At 46.0% G+C, this 18,245-nt stretch overlaps 1 protein-coding gene across 1 annotated transcript in view; it reads right to left on the reverse strand.

Moving 5' to 3' along the window:
- rft1 (RFT1 homolog) overlaps positions 1-18,245 on the reverse strand; it is a 140,911-nt gene that overhangs the window by 113,660 nt on the left and 9,006 nt on the right. Inside the window, exon 3 of the mRNA XM_080218590.1 lies at positions 13,369-13,485. Within this exon, the coding sequence (XP_080074716.1) occupies positions 13,369-13,485 (117 nt within the window). The remainder of the gene's footprint in view (positions 1-13,368; positions 13,486-18,245) is intronic.

The raw sequence follows: 18,245 nt of genomic DNA on the forward strand, positions 1-18,245 counted from the left end.
ATGCACTGGGTTAGAACACTGATAGCCATTCCCAACCCAATCTGAGGTTATGCCTGATTTCAGTTTGTGAAATGCACTTGAGAATTCTTTGTATTCCTTATTCCTCATGCAATAAGTCTAGTGGACAAATATTGTTACGAATCTGATATTTTGTCCAGGCTCCCCTCACTCTCAGAGAACGCATGGCACCGAGACTCTTCTCCCACCCTCAGAGAACGCACAGCCCCCAGGCTCCTTTCACACTCAGGGAATGTGCAGCCCACAGGCTTCCCTCGCACTTCCTCAGAGTCATAGAGGTTTACAGCATGGAGACAGGCCTTTGGCCCAACTTGTCCACGCCACCCTTTTTTGTAACCACTTAACCAATCCCAATTGCCTGCGTTTGACTCATATCCCTCTATCGCCATCTTACCATGTGACTGTCTAAACACTCTTTAAAAGACAAAATTGTAGCCGCCTCTATTACTACCTCTGGCAGCTTGTAGAAAGAGAAAGCTTGATGAGCATAAATAAAGATACTAGCAAAGCCTAATGGTTAAAAAAAGGTTAAGAAAGCAGCCAATGGTCTGTGTCCACAGCCCTTCAAACCCATTACTTATCAAAAATCTGTCCACTTCTCCCTTAAATTTACTCAATGTCCCACCATCCACCCCACTCCAGGATTGTGAATTCCAGACTCAGAACCATTTGAGGAAAGTAATTTCTCCACATCCCTGTTTTAAATCTGTCACCCCTTATCCTAAAACTACGGAGTGGGATTTTCTGGCCATGCTCACCCTGAAACCGGAAAAGTCTGCCCGAGGTCAATGGACTTTTGCGTGTTCCACCCCTCAGCAGAATGGGAAAATTCACCCATGATCTCTTTGAATTCTGACTATTGGGGATTTAAATTTCCAATGAGAAATGTGACAAAGAGATTAAATGTATAAACATGTTAAAGATTAGGATAATACAGAATGCTTGGTTATGAAAAGGACAGAATAAATATCATATTGGACAATATTAGTTAAGAGAAGATAATGATACATCATTTATTTAACAGTGTCACAAGTAGGTTTACATTAACATTGCAATGAAGTTACTATGAAAATCCCTTAGTCACTACACTCCGGCTCTTGTTCGGTCACACTGAGGGGGAATTTAGCACAGCCAATCCACCTAATTAGCGCATCTTTCAGACTGTGGGAGCAAACCGGAGCGCCTGGAGGAAACACACGCAGATACGGGGAGGACGTGCAGACGCCACACACTCAGTGACCCAAGCTGGGAGATGAACCCCACCCCTTAAGAATCAACCACATTGTGGATCTGGAGTCACTTATAGACAGGTAAGACAGACTTCTTTCCATAATGAACATTAGTGAAAGGGATGAGTTTCACTGTCATCATTGGACTTTTAATTCCACATTTTTAGTGAATTCAAATTTTACCACCCGTGGTGGGAGTCAAACCTGTGTTCCCAAACCATGATGTGGAGATGCCGCAACTCACTCGCCTGACAAAGGGGCAGCAAACGCTCTGAAAGCTAGTGGCTTTTGCTACCAAATAAATCTGTTGGATTTCAACCTGGTGTTGTGAGATTTCTTACTGTGTTCACCCAACCCATTGCCTCTCTGGGTTGGGAACTGGATTACTAATCCACCAATAATACCACTATGCCACTACCTCCATGCACACTCATAGAAACAGGTCTCTGGGTTGCCTGAAGACTGTCCAGCCATCTGACAGTCCAGTCAGGTATGCACTTGGCTTGAGCGCATGGTACCCAAGACTGGAAGTACATTAGCATTACACTGTTGCTCTTGGGTATGGTGGTCAACTGATGCTGCTGACAAAGGCACTCAAACTCTCAAATTATCATACAACAATCTCCTTTACTGTACCTTACCAAATCAGCATAACAGTATCAAAGTTCCACCACAAAGGTTTACCCGCAAAGTATTCAACCCGTCTTATTTTGTTATACACAAAGTATCTAACCTTTGACCTACTTTGTTAACACAAAATATTCAAAATGCATCAAAAGCATCACAAAAATATCCAAACTCACGACTTGCACTTAGATATCACTCATGGTGAGGTGATCAGACTCTCACCTGTTAAGTTTCATCCCAATGTCTCCAAGTCTTGGACTCGGGGTCTTGCTTCTTCTCTGGAGGTTAGTCCTGGATTACCGCTCCAGAAATCCCTTTGTTTCCTATTCTGAAAGAGATCCGGTGTCTCTCAACCCCGAGAGAAAAAAATTCTGCTCATCTCCATCTTCACTGAGCAACCCTTCTTTTTAAACAGAGAGCCGGAGTTCTAGATTCTCCGACAAATGGAAACATCCACTCCACATCCATCCTATCAACACTCCTCAGGATCCTAAAGATTTTATTCAAGTTGTCCCTGACTCTTCTAAACTCTGGTGGATACAAACCTAACCTCTCCAATCTTTGTTCATAAGGTGACCCGCCCATTACTGATATAATTTATGTATATAACAAACAATAAGGATGCGTGGATGGGGGCCTCTATCCCAGATTATGGAGAGAGACAAGAGAGGAAATTGCTGGGCCTCTAACAGAAATCTTTGTTTCCTCAGCCACAGATGAAGTCCCACAGGATTGAAGGAGAGCCAATGTTGTCCCATTATTTAAGACGGGTAACAAGGGTAACAGAGTAATTATAGGCCAGTGAACTTGATGTCAGTGACAATGAAATTGTTGTAGAAGATTCTTAGGGATAGGATCTATACACATTTGGAACTGAATGCTCTTATTAGAACATTACAGCACAGCACAGGCCCTTCGCCCCTCGATGTTGCGCTGACCAGTGGAACCAATCTAATGACCCTCTAACCTAAACTATTCCAACGTTATCCATATGCCTATCCACTTACCATTTGAACACCCTTGAAGTTGGCGAGTTCACAACTGCTGCAGGCAGGGCATTCCATGCCCTTACTACCCTCTGAGTAAAGAACCTACCTCTGACATCTGTCCTATAATTACCACTCCTTAATTTAAAGCTATGTCCCCTCGTGTTAGCCATCACCATCCGAGGAAAAAGGCTCTCACTGTCCACCCTATCTAATCCTCTGATCATCTTGTACGCCTCAATTAGGTCACCTCATAACCTTCTTCTCTCTAATGAAAATAACCTCAAGTCCCTCAGCCTTTCCTCACAAGACCTTCCCACCACACCAGGCAACATCCTGGTAAACTCCTCTGCACCCTTTCCAATGCCTCCACATCCTTCTTACAATGCTGCGACCAGAACTGTACGCAATACTCCAAATGCAGCCACACCAGAGTTTTGTACATTTGTAAAATGACTTTATGGCTCCAAAATTCAATCCCTCTACCAATAAAAGCTTAACAACCTTATCAACCTGGGTGCCAACTTTCAGGGAGCTATGCACATGTACACCAAGATCTCTCTGCTTGTCAACACTACTAAGAGTCCTTCCATTAGCCCTATATTCTGTAATCCTGTTACTCTGTGACAGACAGCGTGGTTTTGTAAAAGGGAGGTCATGTTTCATTAATTTGATGGAGTTTTTGAGGAGGTGACAAAAATGATTGATGAGGGAAGGGGCATGGATATTGTCGACATGGACTTTAATAAAGCATTTGACAAGGTCCCTCATGGCAGGCTGGCGCAAATGTTTAAATCTCACGGGATCAGGGGTGAATTAGCTGGGTGGGTTCAGAACTGACTTGGCCACAGCAGACAGAGGGTAGCAGTGGAAGGGTGTTTTTCTGAATGGAGGTGTGTAACTAGTGGTGTTCCACAGGGATCAGTGCTGGGACCTCTGCTGTTTGTAATATATATAAATAACTTGGAAGAAAACGTAGCTGGTCTGATTAGCAAGTTTGCATATGATATTAAAATTGTTGGAGTTGCAGATAGTGATGAAGATTGTCAGTGAATACAGCAGGGTATTGATAGACTGGAAAATTGGGCAGAGAAATTGGGCCAGTCAGCTGACGAATGGCAAATGGTGTTTAATTTAGACAACTGCCAGGTGATGCATTTTGGTAGATTGAACCAGGGCAGGGCTTAGTTAACGGTAGGGTGTTGGGGAGAATTATAGAACAAAGATCGAGGGGTACAGGTTCATCCCTCCTTGAAAGTGGATTCACAGGTGGACAGAGTGGTGAAGAAGACATTCGGCATGCTTGGTTTCATCGGTCAGAACATTGAATACAGGAGTTGGGACGTCTTGTTGAAGTTGTACAAGACATTGGTAAGGCCACACTTGAAACACTGTGTACAGTTCTGCTCACCCTATTATAGAAAGGATATTATTAAACTACAAACAGTGCAGAAGAGATTTACTAGGATGGTACTGGGACTTGATGGATTGAGTTATAAGGAGAGGCTGGATAGACTGGGACTTTTTCCTCTGGACCGTAGAAGGCTGACGGGTGATTTTATACAGGTCTATAAAATAATAAGGAGCACAGATCAACTAGATAATCAATATATTTTCCCAAAGATAGGGGAGTTTAAAACTAGAGGGCATAGGTTTAAGGTGAGAAGGGAGAGATACAAAAGTGTCCAGAGGGGCAAATTTTTCACACAGAGGGTGGTGTCTGGAACAAGCTGCCAGAGGTAATAATATAGGCGGGTACAATTTTGTCTTTTACATAAGAACATAAGAAATAGGAGCAGGAGTAGGCCATCTAGCACTTCGAGCCTGCCCCGCCATTCAATAAGATCATGACTGATCTGAAGTGGCTCAGTTCCACTTTCCGCTTTCTCCCCATAACCTTTAATTCCCTTGCCTACCAAAAACCTATCTACTCGTGACTTAAGTATATTTAGCGAGGTAGCCTCCACCACTTCAACGGGCAGAGAATTCCAGACATTCACCACCCTTTGAGTGAAGAAGTTCCTCCTCAACTCTGTTCTAAACTGCTCCCCCCTTATCTTGAGGCTGTGCCCTCTAGTCCTGCTGTCCCTTCTGAGTGGGAAGAACCTCTCCACCTCTATCCTATCCATCCCCTTCATCATCTTATATGTCTCAATAAGATCCCCCCTCATCCTTCTAAACTCCAACGAGTACAAGCCCAGTCTATTCAGCCTCTCTTCATAGCTCAACCCCCTCAACTCCGGTATCAGCCTAGTGAACCTCCTCTGCACTCCCTCCAAGGCCAAAATATCCTTGCGTAAGTGCGGCGACCAAAACTGCACACAGTACTCCAGCTGTGGCCTCACCAGTGCCCTGTACAGTTGCAGCAAGACCTCCCTACTTTTATATTCAATCCCCCTCGCTATGAAGGCCAGCATCCCATTCACCTTCCTGACCACCTGCTGCACCTGCAGGCTGGGTTTTTGCGACTCATGCACAAGGACCCCCAGGTCCCTCTGCACCGTAGCATGCTGCAGCTTTTTGCCCTTTAAGTAGTAGTCCCTCCTACTATTATTCCTGCCAAAGTGGATAACCTCACATTTGCCAACATTGTATTCCATCTGCCTGGTCCTCGCCCACTCACTCAGCCTATCCAGATCCCTCTGCAGACTTTCTACACCCTCCGCACAATTTGCTTTTCCACTTATCTTTGTGTCACCAGCAAATTTCAACACCCTACACTCAGCTCCCTCCTCCAGATCATCTATATAAATGGTAAATAGCTGAGACCCCAGCATCGATCCCTGGGGCACTCCATTAGTCACCAACTGCCATCCGAATAGCACCCATTGACACCCACTCTCTGCCTCCTATTTGACAGCCAATCCCCTATCCACGCTAACACCCTACCCCCAACTCCATGCCCCCTAACCTTCTGTAACAACCTTTTGTGCGGCACCTTGTCAAACGCCTTCTGAAAATCGAGAAACACCACATCCACCGGTTCCCCTCCATCCACCGCACTAGACACATCCTCATAGAATTCCAATAAATTCGTCAGACACGACTTCCCCTTAACGAATCTGTGCTGCGTCTGCTCTATCAAACAATTCTTCTCAAGATGCCACGCTATTTCTTCTTTGATGATGGATTCAAGCATTTTTCCTACAACAGATGTTAAACTAACCGGCCTATAATTCCCTGCCTTTTGCCTGCTACCCTTTTTAAACAGCGGCGTAACATTAGCCGTTTTCCAATCTTCCGGCACTTCCCCGGAATCCAGCGAGGTTTGGAAAATAATCACTCAGGCATCCACTATCACCTCTGCCATTTCCTTCAGAACCCTGGGATGCATTCCATCTGGTCCTGGGGACTTGTCCACCATCAGTCCCACTAGTCTGTCGAGCACTACCTCTCTAGTGACAATGATCTCATTCAGGCTCTCAACTCCTACTATCCTTCTATCGTTAACACCCGGCAAACTATTCGCGTCCTCCTCCGTGAAGACCGAGGCAAAAAACTTATTCAAGGCCTCAGCCATTTCCTCATCCCCCACCACTAAATCCCTCCTCTCATCCTCTAAGGGTCCAACATTCACTCTAGACAGCCTCCTCCTCTTTATATATTTATAAAAACTCTTACTGTCCTTTTTTATATTTAGCGCTAGCTTAGATTCATAGTCTATCCTTCCTTTCTTTATCAACTTCTTAGTCAATCTTTGTTGATTTTTAAACCTCTCCCAATCTTCTACTCGCCCACTACTTTTAGCCACTCTAAACGCATCAGCTTTTAATTTAATACTCTCCTTTATCTCCTTCGTTAACCACAGCTGATTATCCCTTCTCCTACGATCCTTCTTTACCATCGGAATAAATTTCTGCTGAGCACCAAGAAAGATCTCCTTAAAGATCCTCCACTGTTCCTCAGCAGTCCTACCGACCAATCTGCGTCCCCAAACTACATTCGCCAATTCCTCTCTCATCCTATCTACTCCCCTCTGTTCAAACAGAGGACACAGGTCCGGGACCCTACTTTCTCATCCTCCATCTGCATCAAAAACTCCACCATACAATGATCGCTCGTCCCAAACGGATCCCTCACAACAAGGTCCGTAATTCTACCTGCCTCATTACACAACACCAGATCTAAGATAGCTCGCTCCCTCGTCGGTTCCATCACACACTGTTCAAGGAAACTATCCCGGCAGCATTCCAAGAACTCTTCCTCAAGCCCACCGCGTCCAACATGGGTCAATCAATCAATATGTAGATTGAAATCCCCCATAATTATCGCCGTTCCATTTCTGCACGCATCATTTATTTGCTTGTTTATAGCCCGCCCCACCTCTAAGTTATTATTCGGGGGCCTATAGACCACCCCCACCAGCCTCTTCCTCCCCCTGCTGTTCCTAATCTCCACCCACAAGGATTCCACGTTCTGCTCTTTGGCACCTATATCTTCCCTTACTACCGCCCTGATACTATCCTTAATCAGCAGAGCTACCCCTCCCCCTTTTCCCTCCCATCTATCCTTCCTAAACACTTGATACCCCTGGACATTCAGCTCCCAGTCCCTGTCACCCTGCAACCATGTTTCTGTAATGGCCACCAGATCATATCCATTTGTGCTCATCTGCGCCACCAGCTCATTTACTTTGTTCCGAATGCTTCGTGCATTCAGATAAAGTGTCTTTATCCCAGCCTTTATCTGGACCCTATTTGAAGGAACGCTACTAACCTTACTCATGCCCCCTACTCCCTTTACTACTGGTACATCCTTGACCTCTTCCCGTACCTGTACCCTCTCTTTTACTTCAGACACTGTAATTTCACCTACCCTTGCACCTCCCCCCCCCCCCCCATTAGTTTACTTAGTTTAATCTCATCCTTTTAATCTTCACATATCTGTAGAATGCCTTAGGGTTTTCCTTAATCTTACCTGCCAAGACCTCTTCATGACCCCTCCTGGCTCTCCTAATTTCTTTCTTAAGTTCCTTCCTACAAGCCGTATACTCATTGGACTCGTTGAACGTTGGTCCCTTAGAGGATGAGAGGGGGGACTTAGTGGTAGGGGATGGGGAAATGGCTGAGGCCTTGAATAACTTTTTTGTTTCGGTCTTCACGGAGGAGGATGTGAATAATTTGCTGGGTGTTAGCGATGGAAAGATGGTAGGACAGGAGGGTCTCAATGACATTATTGTTACTAGAGAGGCGGTGCTCGACAGACTGGAGGGACTGATTGTGGACAAGTCCCCAGGACCGGATGGAATGCATCTGAGGGTTCTGAAAGAAATGGCGGAGGTTATAGTGGATGCCTTGGTGGTTATTTTCCAAACATCGCTGGATTCCGGGAAGTGCCAGAAGATTGGAAAACGGCTAATGTTACGCCGTTGTTTAAGAAGGGTGGCAGGCAAAAGGCAGGGAATTATAGGCCGGTTAGTTTAACGTCTGTTGTAGGTAAAATGTTAGAATCCATCATCAAGGAGGAAGTAGCGAGGCATCTTGAGAGGAATTGCTTGGTAGAGCAGACACAGCACGGTTTCGTTAAGGGAAAGTCGTGTCTGACAAATTTATTGGAGTTCTATGAGGATGCGTCTAGGGCGGTGGATAGAGGAGAGCCGGTGGATGTGGTCTTTCTGGATTTTCAGAAGGCGTTTGACAAGGTACCTCACAAGAGGTTATTGCAGAAGGTAAGGGGGCATAGAGTTGGGGGTAGGGTGTTAGCGTGGATAGAGGATTGGTTGTCAAATAGGAGGCAGAGAGTGGGGGTTAATGGGTGCTATTCGGATTGGCGGATGGTGACTAGTGGAGTGCCCCAGGGGTCGGTGCTGGGGCCTCAGCTATTTACCATTTATATAGATGATCTGGAGGAGGGAACCGAGTGTAGGGTGTCGAAATTTGCTGATGACACCAAGATTGGGGGAAAGGCAAATTGTGCGGAGGGTGTGGAAAGTCTGCAGAAGGATCTAGATAGGCTGGGCGAATGGGCCAGGAACTGGCAAATGGAATTTAATGTTGGCAAGTGCGAGGTGGTCCACTTTGGTAGGAATAATGGTAGGAAGGACTATTACTTACGAGGCAAAAAACTGCAGCAGGCGACGGCGCAGAGGGACCTCGGGGTCCTTGTGCATGAGTCGCAAAAACCCAGCCTGCAGGTGCAGCAGGTGGTCAGGAAGGCGAATGGGATGTTGGCCTTCATAGCGAGGGGGATTGAATATAAAAGTAGGGAGGTCTTGCTGCAGCTGTATAGGGCATTGGTGAGGCCGCAGCTGGAGTACTGTGTGCAGTTTTGGGCGCCGCACTTACGCAAGGATATTTTGGTCTTGGAGGGAGTGCAGAGGAGGTTTACTAGGCTGATGCCGGAGTTGAGGGGGTTGAACTATGAGGAGAGGCTGAATAAACTAGGCTTGTACTCGTTAGAGTTTAGAAGAATGAGGGGAGATCTCATTGAGACATCTAAGATGATGAATGGGATGGATAGGATAGCGGTGGAGAGACTCTTCCCGCTCAGAAAGGGCAGTAGGACTAGGGGTCACAGCCTCAAGATAAAGGGGGGTCGGTTTAGAACGGAGTTGTGGAGGAACTTCTTCACTCAAAGGGTGGTGAATCTCTGGAATTCTCTCCCCGTTGAAGTGGTGGAGGCTGCCTCGCTAAATATTTTTAAGACGCGGGTTGATGGGTTTTTGATAAGCGAGGGGATTAAGGGTTATGGGGAGAGGGCGGGAATGTGGAACTGAGCCACGACAGATCAGCCATGATCTTATTGAATGGCGGGGCAGGCTCGAAGGGCTAGATGGCCTACTCCTGCTCCTATTACTTATGTTCTTATGTACTCCTCTAGATCCCTACCATTGCCTAGCTCCCTGAACCTACTGTATGCTTTTCTTTTCTTTTTGACTAGATTCGTTACAATTTTCATGCACCACGGTTCCTGTAATCTACCATAACCTCCCTGTCTCATCAGAACATTGCCGTGCAGAGCTCCAGACAAACATTCCTCGAAAATCTGTCACTTTGCTTTGGTACATTTCCCTGAGAGAACTTCCTTCCAATTTACGTCTCTAATTTCCTGCCTGATGGCTTCATATTTCCCCTTACTCCAGATAAACACTTTCCTAGCTTGCCTGATCCTATCTCTTTCCAATGCTAGCGTAAAGGAGATAAGAGTTATGATCACTATCCCCAAGATGCTCTCCCACTGAGAGATCTGACACCTGTCCAGGTTCATTACCCAGTACCAGATCAAGTACAGGCTCTCCTCTTTGTAGGCTTATCCACATACTGTGTCAGGAAACCCTCCTGAACACACCTAACAAAATCCTCCCCATCAAACTCCGTTACCCTAGGGATATTCCAATCGATATTTGGGAAATTAAAGTCTGCCATCACGACAACTCTGTTATTATTACATCTCTGCAGTATCTGTTTCCCTATCTGCTCCTCAACAACCCTGTTACTACTGGGAAGCCTATTGAAAACACCCAGTAAAGTCATTGACCCCTTCCTGTTCTGAACTTCCACCCACAAAGACTCTGTAGACAATCCCTCCACGGCATCCAACTTCTCTCCAGCCGTGACACTATCCCTGATCAACAGTGCCACTCCCCCACCTCTTTTGCCTCCGTTCCTGTCCCTCCTAAAACATCTGAAACCTGGCACTTGGATGTCCCTGAGGCATCCAAATCTCTGAAATGGCCACCACATCACATTTCCAAGCAGTGATCCACGCTCTAAGCTCATCCACTTTGTTCACCACACTCCTAGCGTTAAAACAGACACATCAGGTAGACAACATTGGCTGAGTCGCAACATGTACCTGGTAGGTGGTGTTCTCAGGTGTGATGGTGGTACCTATGTCAACAATCTGGCACATGTGGTGTTGATATGGAGCATGACTCATCGATCGACAGTTCCAATGTGCCACAATGAAAAACAGCACCAATCTCCTCAGAAGGCAAACACGGGACACAGCGGACAGAATAGCTTTCGTTGTCCTGTACTTCCCCGGCGTGCAGAAGCTACAACATCTTCTTCGGAGTCTTCAACATGTCATTGTTGAAGACGAATATCTCGTCAAGGCCATCCCACATCCTCACTACTTGCCTTCAAACAACTGCACAACCTCAAACAGACCATTGTACACAGCAAACCACGCAGCTTTGAGAACAGTGACCACGATACCACGCAACACTGCCACAGTAACCTCGGCAAAAATGTGTCAGATCATCGACATGGATGCCACCATCACACATGAGACCACCATCCACCAGATACACAGTACATACTCTTGCAACTCAGCCAACGTTGTCTATCTGATACGTTGTAGGAAAGGATGTCCCAAGGCATGTACATCGGCAAGGTCATGCAGACACTATGACAATGGATGAATGAACATCAAGTGACAATCACCAGGCAGGAGTGTTCCCTTCCTGCCGGGGAACACTTCTGCAGTCAAGGACATTCAGTCTTTGATCTTTGGATAAGCTTTCTCCAAGGCGGCCTTCACGATACACAACAACGCAGCACTGCCGAGCAGAAACTGATAGCCAAGTTCCGCTCGCATGAGGACGGTCTTGACTGGAATCTTGGGTTCATGTCACAACACGTGTAACCCCCACCATTTGGCCTGGGCTTGCAAAATCCTATTAACTTCCCTGGCTTGAAACAATTCATACCTCTTTAACCTGTGATTATCCCTCTTTCCACTCGCACTCTGTACCTGTAAGGATTGATTACGTGTTAAGACTCGCATTCCAATCATTATCTTGCAATTGAATCTATGTCAATGTATGTACAGTTTGTGAACCCAATTCTCCACTCACCAGCTGAAGGAGCAGCGTTCTGAAAGCTCACGATACCAAATAAACCTGCTGGACTTTAACCCAGTGATATAAGACTTCTTACTGTGCCCACCCCAGCCCATGCTGGCATGTTCACATCAAAGCTCTGTATAAAGCAGGATCCTGAGTGGGTCCATTGTCTTTAGTCCTGGTTGGGATCTGTTGTGTTCACCAAACGCTTGTGGTTTTTGTTTATTTTTTGCAATAAAAGCACTCTTCCCTTCCAGCTGATTCCTGAAGTTCACTGTGGCTGTTTCCTTTGACAGTGATTGCAATAATCCGTCCACTGACAACTACACCTTTCTGAAATATCTTCTTTAATACTCTTAATGTCTGCACTGCCATAACTTGACTGTCTGGTGGTGACATTAGGGTTCCAATATCGAATGGGGCTCTTTAATACCTGGTTGATGCAAGCACTCTCTATTGATGACTACTTGCATGATGTCCCTCCCCCGAGTTGGAGGACATTGCTGCCTGATGCTTCCTGTAGCTTCTGAGTCTCTTTTTCAGCATTAGCAAGTAGTAAGGCTATCTCAATGGTTTTTTTTAAAGTCCAACTTAGGTTCTGCCGACAGTTTCTGTTGGATGGTTAGGTCGTTTATGCGACATACCAATTTGTCCCATAACATTTCATCAAGAGGCGGCCAAAATTTGCAGTCTTCAACTTGTTTCTGCAACATAACCAAGAACTCAGTGGCAGGTTCCCCAGGAGTTCTTCCAGCCAAGGTGAAGCAATATCTCTGGGGAATTACTGGGGACTTTGGGTTGAGGTGGTTTTTAATCAGGTCTACCATTCATTAAAATTTTTTGAATCAGGGCATCCGGATTGGTCAGACTTATTACACTGGGACCAGAATAAATAGGTTGTTGATGGCCAGTACAGCACAATGGACCAAAGGGCCTCTCTCTGTGACTCTAAAGTTAGGGCTCTGCATGCTGTTAGCAATATCACTTTATGCTTTTGTCTCCTTCAATGTTTTTAGCACGGCAGCAGTAATGCACGTGCTCATTATATAGCTCCCAGTCTTCCTCACTGGTGTCACAGCGCTCAAGTTTCCAGAAAATAGGTATAATGTTTTCTTCTTACTGGAGAAATTCTTGCGGTTCAGAGGTTGTTAAGAGGGAAAGATGGAGGAAGAAAATATTTTTCCCCTTGTCGCTATTTTAGTAATTCAGCTACACATCAGTTTCTGTCACCAAAACTCTTTATTGTGAACCAAAGGAAAAGGCTGTGTCCACGGTTTACAGTCAGGTAGTCTTCACCTCGGGACCTACAGCTCCAGTCCACCTAAAGTTACAGCCTTAAGGAGCCACACTGGCTGGTTCCCATTGGGTGAGCCTCCTCTAGCTGAATAAGACAGCTTGTACTACACGAAGCCCACGTTTAGATCTATCAATGATCTCCCGTAGCCTTTATGGTCTTCTTAACAGTGGTGGAAGTATAATCTCTGACTATTTTTAAGGCAGAACTAAATAGATTCTTGATAAGCACAGAGGTGAAAGATTATCAGCAGTGGGTGGGAATGTGAACAGGGGTTACAATCAGATCACCATTGGAGGAGCAGGCTTGAAAGGTTAAGTGGCCTCCTCCTGCTTCTAATTGGTATGTTTACATGTCGAGAGGATAAAAGATCACTAACAGTAAAGAATACATCCTTAGTATCACTGACACACACAGGATACTCACGTTAACCAAAGCAGGTTTATAATCTGGGCCCATTTTTGTTCTGCACCAACATTCAGGCAGGCTCTCCGAAAAGCTTCTCGGGCAAGGAAAAGAACTGTAGAATACAACAGTGTGAGCCTGAATGGAGAGAACAGCAGCTGTTACTCAAATACACTCACAGCAAAAAGATCAGGAAAAGTACAACCCATGTGGGCCAAATGGCCTACTCCAGCTTCTAATTTCTGTGTTTTTATGTCCGCCCTGAATGTTTCTCTGGATTAGGAATAAGAGAATGCTACCAGAAGTTGCCTAATCCTTTAAATGATCCAACAGAGGAGGCCATTTGGCTCCTGTGCCTGTGTCAACTCTCTGAAAGATTTATTGTCTTGTTTTATTACTCTTGCCATACAAACCTGGGATTATTTTTTCCCTTCAAAAGTTTGTCCAAATTGCCTTTTGAAAGTTAGTAAGAATCTGCTTTCAGGTAGCACATTTTTATTTATTGCTGTAAAAAGACACGTGTCGTCAAAGCTTTTCAACTTGCACTCGCCTAGACAATTCATAGGAATATCGAATGTAAAGGGAGCAACAATTTACACTTTAGAAGAAGAGTGTTGATTATTGGCAAGTGGAACTCTGATTGGTAGAGTGCTGCCATAAAGACTGCATCAGTTAACTGATGACTGACAGCTAACTGCCGAGCTTTGCTTAAATTTATATCAGGCAGATTGACTCTGACTGACCAAAGCATTGCCCACAGGAATGGACCTAAGAATGGCTGTTGCTTACCCTTGTTTAGTTGAAATAGGCACAATTAAGTATATCCTCTTTCTGTCTGTAAAGATTCCACGATTGGACAACATTTGCTCAACAATCCTGACTGTGCTAAGAATTATGCTGACAATTAATGCAAAATCGACAAATGGACTTGGGTGCACTGAAGTGTGCTAGAAGCTACATTTTAGTACGCAGGGCTCTGTTCCTTACAAACACGATGTGGACACGCTGGCGTTGGACTGGGGTAAACACAGTAAAAAGTCTGACAACACCAGGTTTAAGTCCAACCGATTTATTTGATAATAAACTCACTAGCTTTCGAGGTTACCCCCTTCACCTGACGAAGGGGGTAACCTCGAAAGCTTGTGAGTTTACTATCAAATAAATCGGTTGGACTTAAACCTGGTGTTGTCAGACTTTTTACTGTCCTTACAAACACTGCAACTTTAATCCCACAAGCTCAAATTTTGCTCACAGTCCATTGTGTGATACTTTATCATGACAGGACAGTATAAGAGGTAGAAGCAAGAGTGGGCTGCTAGGCCCCTCAAACCTGCTCTGCCTTTTCGTTGTTGGGAAAATGCTGGAATCCATCATTAAAGAAGAAATAGCAGGACACCTGGAAAAGAGTGGTTCGATCAAACAGACACAACATGGATTCATGAAAGGAAAGTCGTGTTTGACCAACTTACTGGATTTTTATGAAGATGTGACTAGTGCGGTAGACAGAGGGGAACCAGTGGATGTGGTGGTTTTAGATTTCCAGAAGGCGTTTGATAAGGTGCCTCACAAAAGGTTGCTGCAGAAGATTAGGGTACACGGAGTTCGGGGTAAAGTGTTAGCGTGGATTGAGGATTGGCTACCTAACAGGAAGCAGAGAGTTGGAATAAATGGGTGCTTTTCTGGTTGGCAGTTGGTGACGAGTGGAGTGCCACAGGAGTCAGTGCTGGGCCTCAACTGTTTACCACTTACATAGACGATCTGGAGGAGGGGACTGAGTGTAGGGTAACAAAGTTTGCTGATGACACAAAGATGAGTGGGAAAGCAAATTGCGTGGAGGACGCGGAAAGTCCGCAGAGAGATTTGGATAGGCTGAGTGAGTGGGCGAGGATCTGGCAGATGGAGTATGACGTTGGCAAGTGTGAGGTTATCCACTTTGGAAGGAATAATAGTAAAATGGACTATTATTTAAATGGTGAAAAATTACAACATGCTACTGCGCAGAGGGACCTGGGGGTCCTTGTGCATGAATCCTTAGAGGATGAGAAGGGGGACTTAGTGGTAGGGGATGGGGATATGGCGGAGGTCTTGAATAACTTTTTTGTTTTGGTCTTCACGGAGGAGGACGTGAATAATTTGCCGGATGTTAGAGATGGAAAGGTGGTAGGACTGGAGGGTCTCGATGACATTACTGTTACTAGAGAGGTGGTGCTCGACAGACTGGAGGGGCTGATTGTGGACAAGTCCCCAGGACCGGATGGAATGCATCCGAGGGTCCTGAAAGAAATGGCGGAGGTGATAGTGGATGCCTTGGTGGTTATTTTCCAGACGTCGCTGGATTCCGGGGAAGTGCCGGAAGATTGGAAAACGGCTAATGTTACGCCGTTGTTTAAGAAGGGTGGCAGGCAAAAGGCGGGGAATTATAGGCCTGTTAGTTTAACGTCTGTTGTAGGTAAAATGTTAGAATCCGTCATCAAGGAGGAAATAACGAGGCATCTTGAGGGGAACTGCTTGATAGAGCAGACGCAGCATGGTTTCGTTAAAGGGAAGTCGTGTCTGACAAATTTACTGGAGTTCTATGAGGATGTGTCTAGGGCGGTGGATAGAGGAGAGCCGGTGGATGTGGTCTTTCTGGATTTTCTGAAGGCGTTTGACAAGGTACCTCACAAGAGGTTATTGCAGAAGGTCAGGGGGCATGGAGTTGGGGGTAGGGTGTTAGCATGGATAGAGGACTGGTTGTCAAATAGGAGGCAGAGAGTGGGGGTCAATGGGTGCTATTCGGATTGGTGGTTGGTGACTAGTGGAGTGCCCCAGGGGTCGGTGCTGGGGCCTCAGCTATTTACCATTTATATAGATGATCTGGAGGAGGGAACCGAGTGTAGGGTGTCGAAATTTGCTGATGACACCAAAATTGGTGGAAAGGCAAATTGTGCGGAGGGTGTGGAGAGTCTACAGAAGGATCTAGATAGGCTGGGCGAATGGGCCAGGAAATGGCAAATGGAAGTTAATGTTTGTAAGTGCGAGGTGGTCCACTTTGGTAGGAATAATGGTAGGAAGGACTATTACTTACGTGGAGAAAAACTGCAGCAGGCGACGGTGCAGAGGGACCTCGGGGTCCTTGTGCATGAGTCGCAAAAACCCAGCTTGCAGGTGCAGCAGGTGGTCAGGAAGGCGAATGGGATGCTGGCCTTCATAGCGAGGGGGATTGAATATAAAAGTAGGGAGGTCTTGCTGAGGCTATATAGGGCATTGGTGAGGAGTACTGCATGCAGTTTTGGTCGCCGTACTTACGCAAGGATATTTTGGTCTTGGAGGGAGTGCACAGGAGGTTTACTAGGCTGATGCCGGAGTTGAGGGGGTTGAGCTATGAGGAGAGGCTGAATAGATTAGGCTTGTACTCGTTAGAGTTTAGAAGAATGAGGGGAGATCTCATTGAGATGTATAAGATGATGAATGGGATGGATAGGATAGAGGTGGAGAGACTCTTCCCGCTCAGAAAAGACAGTAGGACTAGGGGGCATAGCCTCAAGATAAAGGGGGGCGGTTTAGAACAGAGTTGAGGAGGAACTTCTTCACTCAAAGGGTGGTGAATCTCTGGAATTCTCTGCCCGTTGAAGTGGTGGAGGCTGCCTCGCTAAATATTTTTAAGAAGCGGGTTGATGGGTTCTTGATAAGAGAGGGGATTAAGGGTTATGGGGAGAGGGCGGGAATGTGGAACTGAGCCACGACAGATCAGCCATGATCTTACTGAATGGCGGGGCAGGCTCGAAGGGCTAGATGGCCTACTCCTGCTCCTATTTCTTATGTTCTTATGAATCGCAAAAACCCAGTCTGCAGGTGCAGCAGGTGATCAAGAAGGCGAATGGAATGTTGGCCTTTATAGCGAGGGGGATAGAATATAAAAGTAGGGAGGTCTTGCTGCAACTGTACAGGGCACTGGTGAGGCCGCAACTAGAGTACTGCGTGCAGTTTTGGTCACCGCATTTGCAGAAGGATATATTGGCCTTGGAGGGAGTGCAGAGAAGGTTCACCAGGTTGATTCCAGAGATGAGGGGCTTAGCTTATAAGGAGAGATTGAGTTGATTGAGCCTGTACTCATTGGAGTTTACAACATAGAACACTACAGCACAAACAGGCCCTTCGGCCCACAAGTTGCGCCGATCACATCCATACCTACAAGGCAATAGAACTACCTGTAACTCCCCAATCCCATTAAATCCCATATGCTCTTCCAGAAATCTTTTAAAAGACCCCAGTGAGTTCGCCTCTACCACCACTGACAGCAGCCAATTCCACTCGCTCACCACCCTCTGAGTGAAAAACTTACCCCTAACATCTCCTCTGTACCTGCTCCCCAGCACCTTAAACCTGTGTCCTCTTGTAGCAACCATTTCAGCCCTGGGAAATAGCCTCCGAGAATCCACCCTATCTATTCCTCTCAACATCTTATAAACCTCTATCAGGTCGCCTCTCAACTTTGTCTCTCCAGGGAGAAGAGACCGAGCTCCCTCAACCTATCCTCATAAGACATGCCTCCCAATTCAGGCAACATCCTTGTAAATCTCCTCTGCACCCTTTCAATAGCTTCCACATCCTTCCTGTAGTGAGGCAACCAGAACTGCGCACAGTACTCCAAGTGGAGTCTGACAAGGGTCCTATAAAGTTGCAGCATTACCTCCCGACTCCTAAACTCAATCCCTTGATTAATGAAGGCCAGTACACCATATGCCTTCTTGACCACATCCTCCACCTGCGAGGCCGATTTAAGAGTCCTGTGGACCCGGACCCCAAGATCCTTCTGCTCTTCAACACAGCTAAGACTCCTACCTTTGATATTGTACTCCAGATCAGCCGTGACCTTATTGAATGGCAGGGCAGGTTCGAGGGGCTAGGTGGCCTAC

The sequence above is a fragment of the Carcharhinus amblyrhynchos genome, chromosome 3, assembly GCF_965287045.1.
Source record: "Carcharhinus amblyrhynchos chromosome 3, sCarAmb.v2.hapA, whole genome shotgun sequence".
Classification (NCBI taxonomy): domain Eukaryota; kingdom Metazoa; phylum Chordata; class Chondrichthyes; order Carcharhiniformes; family Carcharhinidae; genus Carcharhinus; species Carcharhinus amblyrhynchos.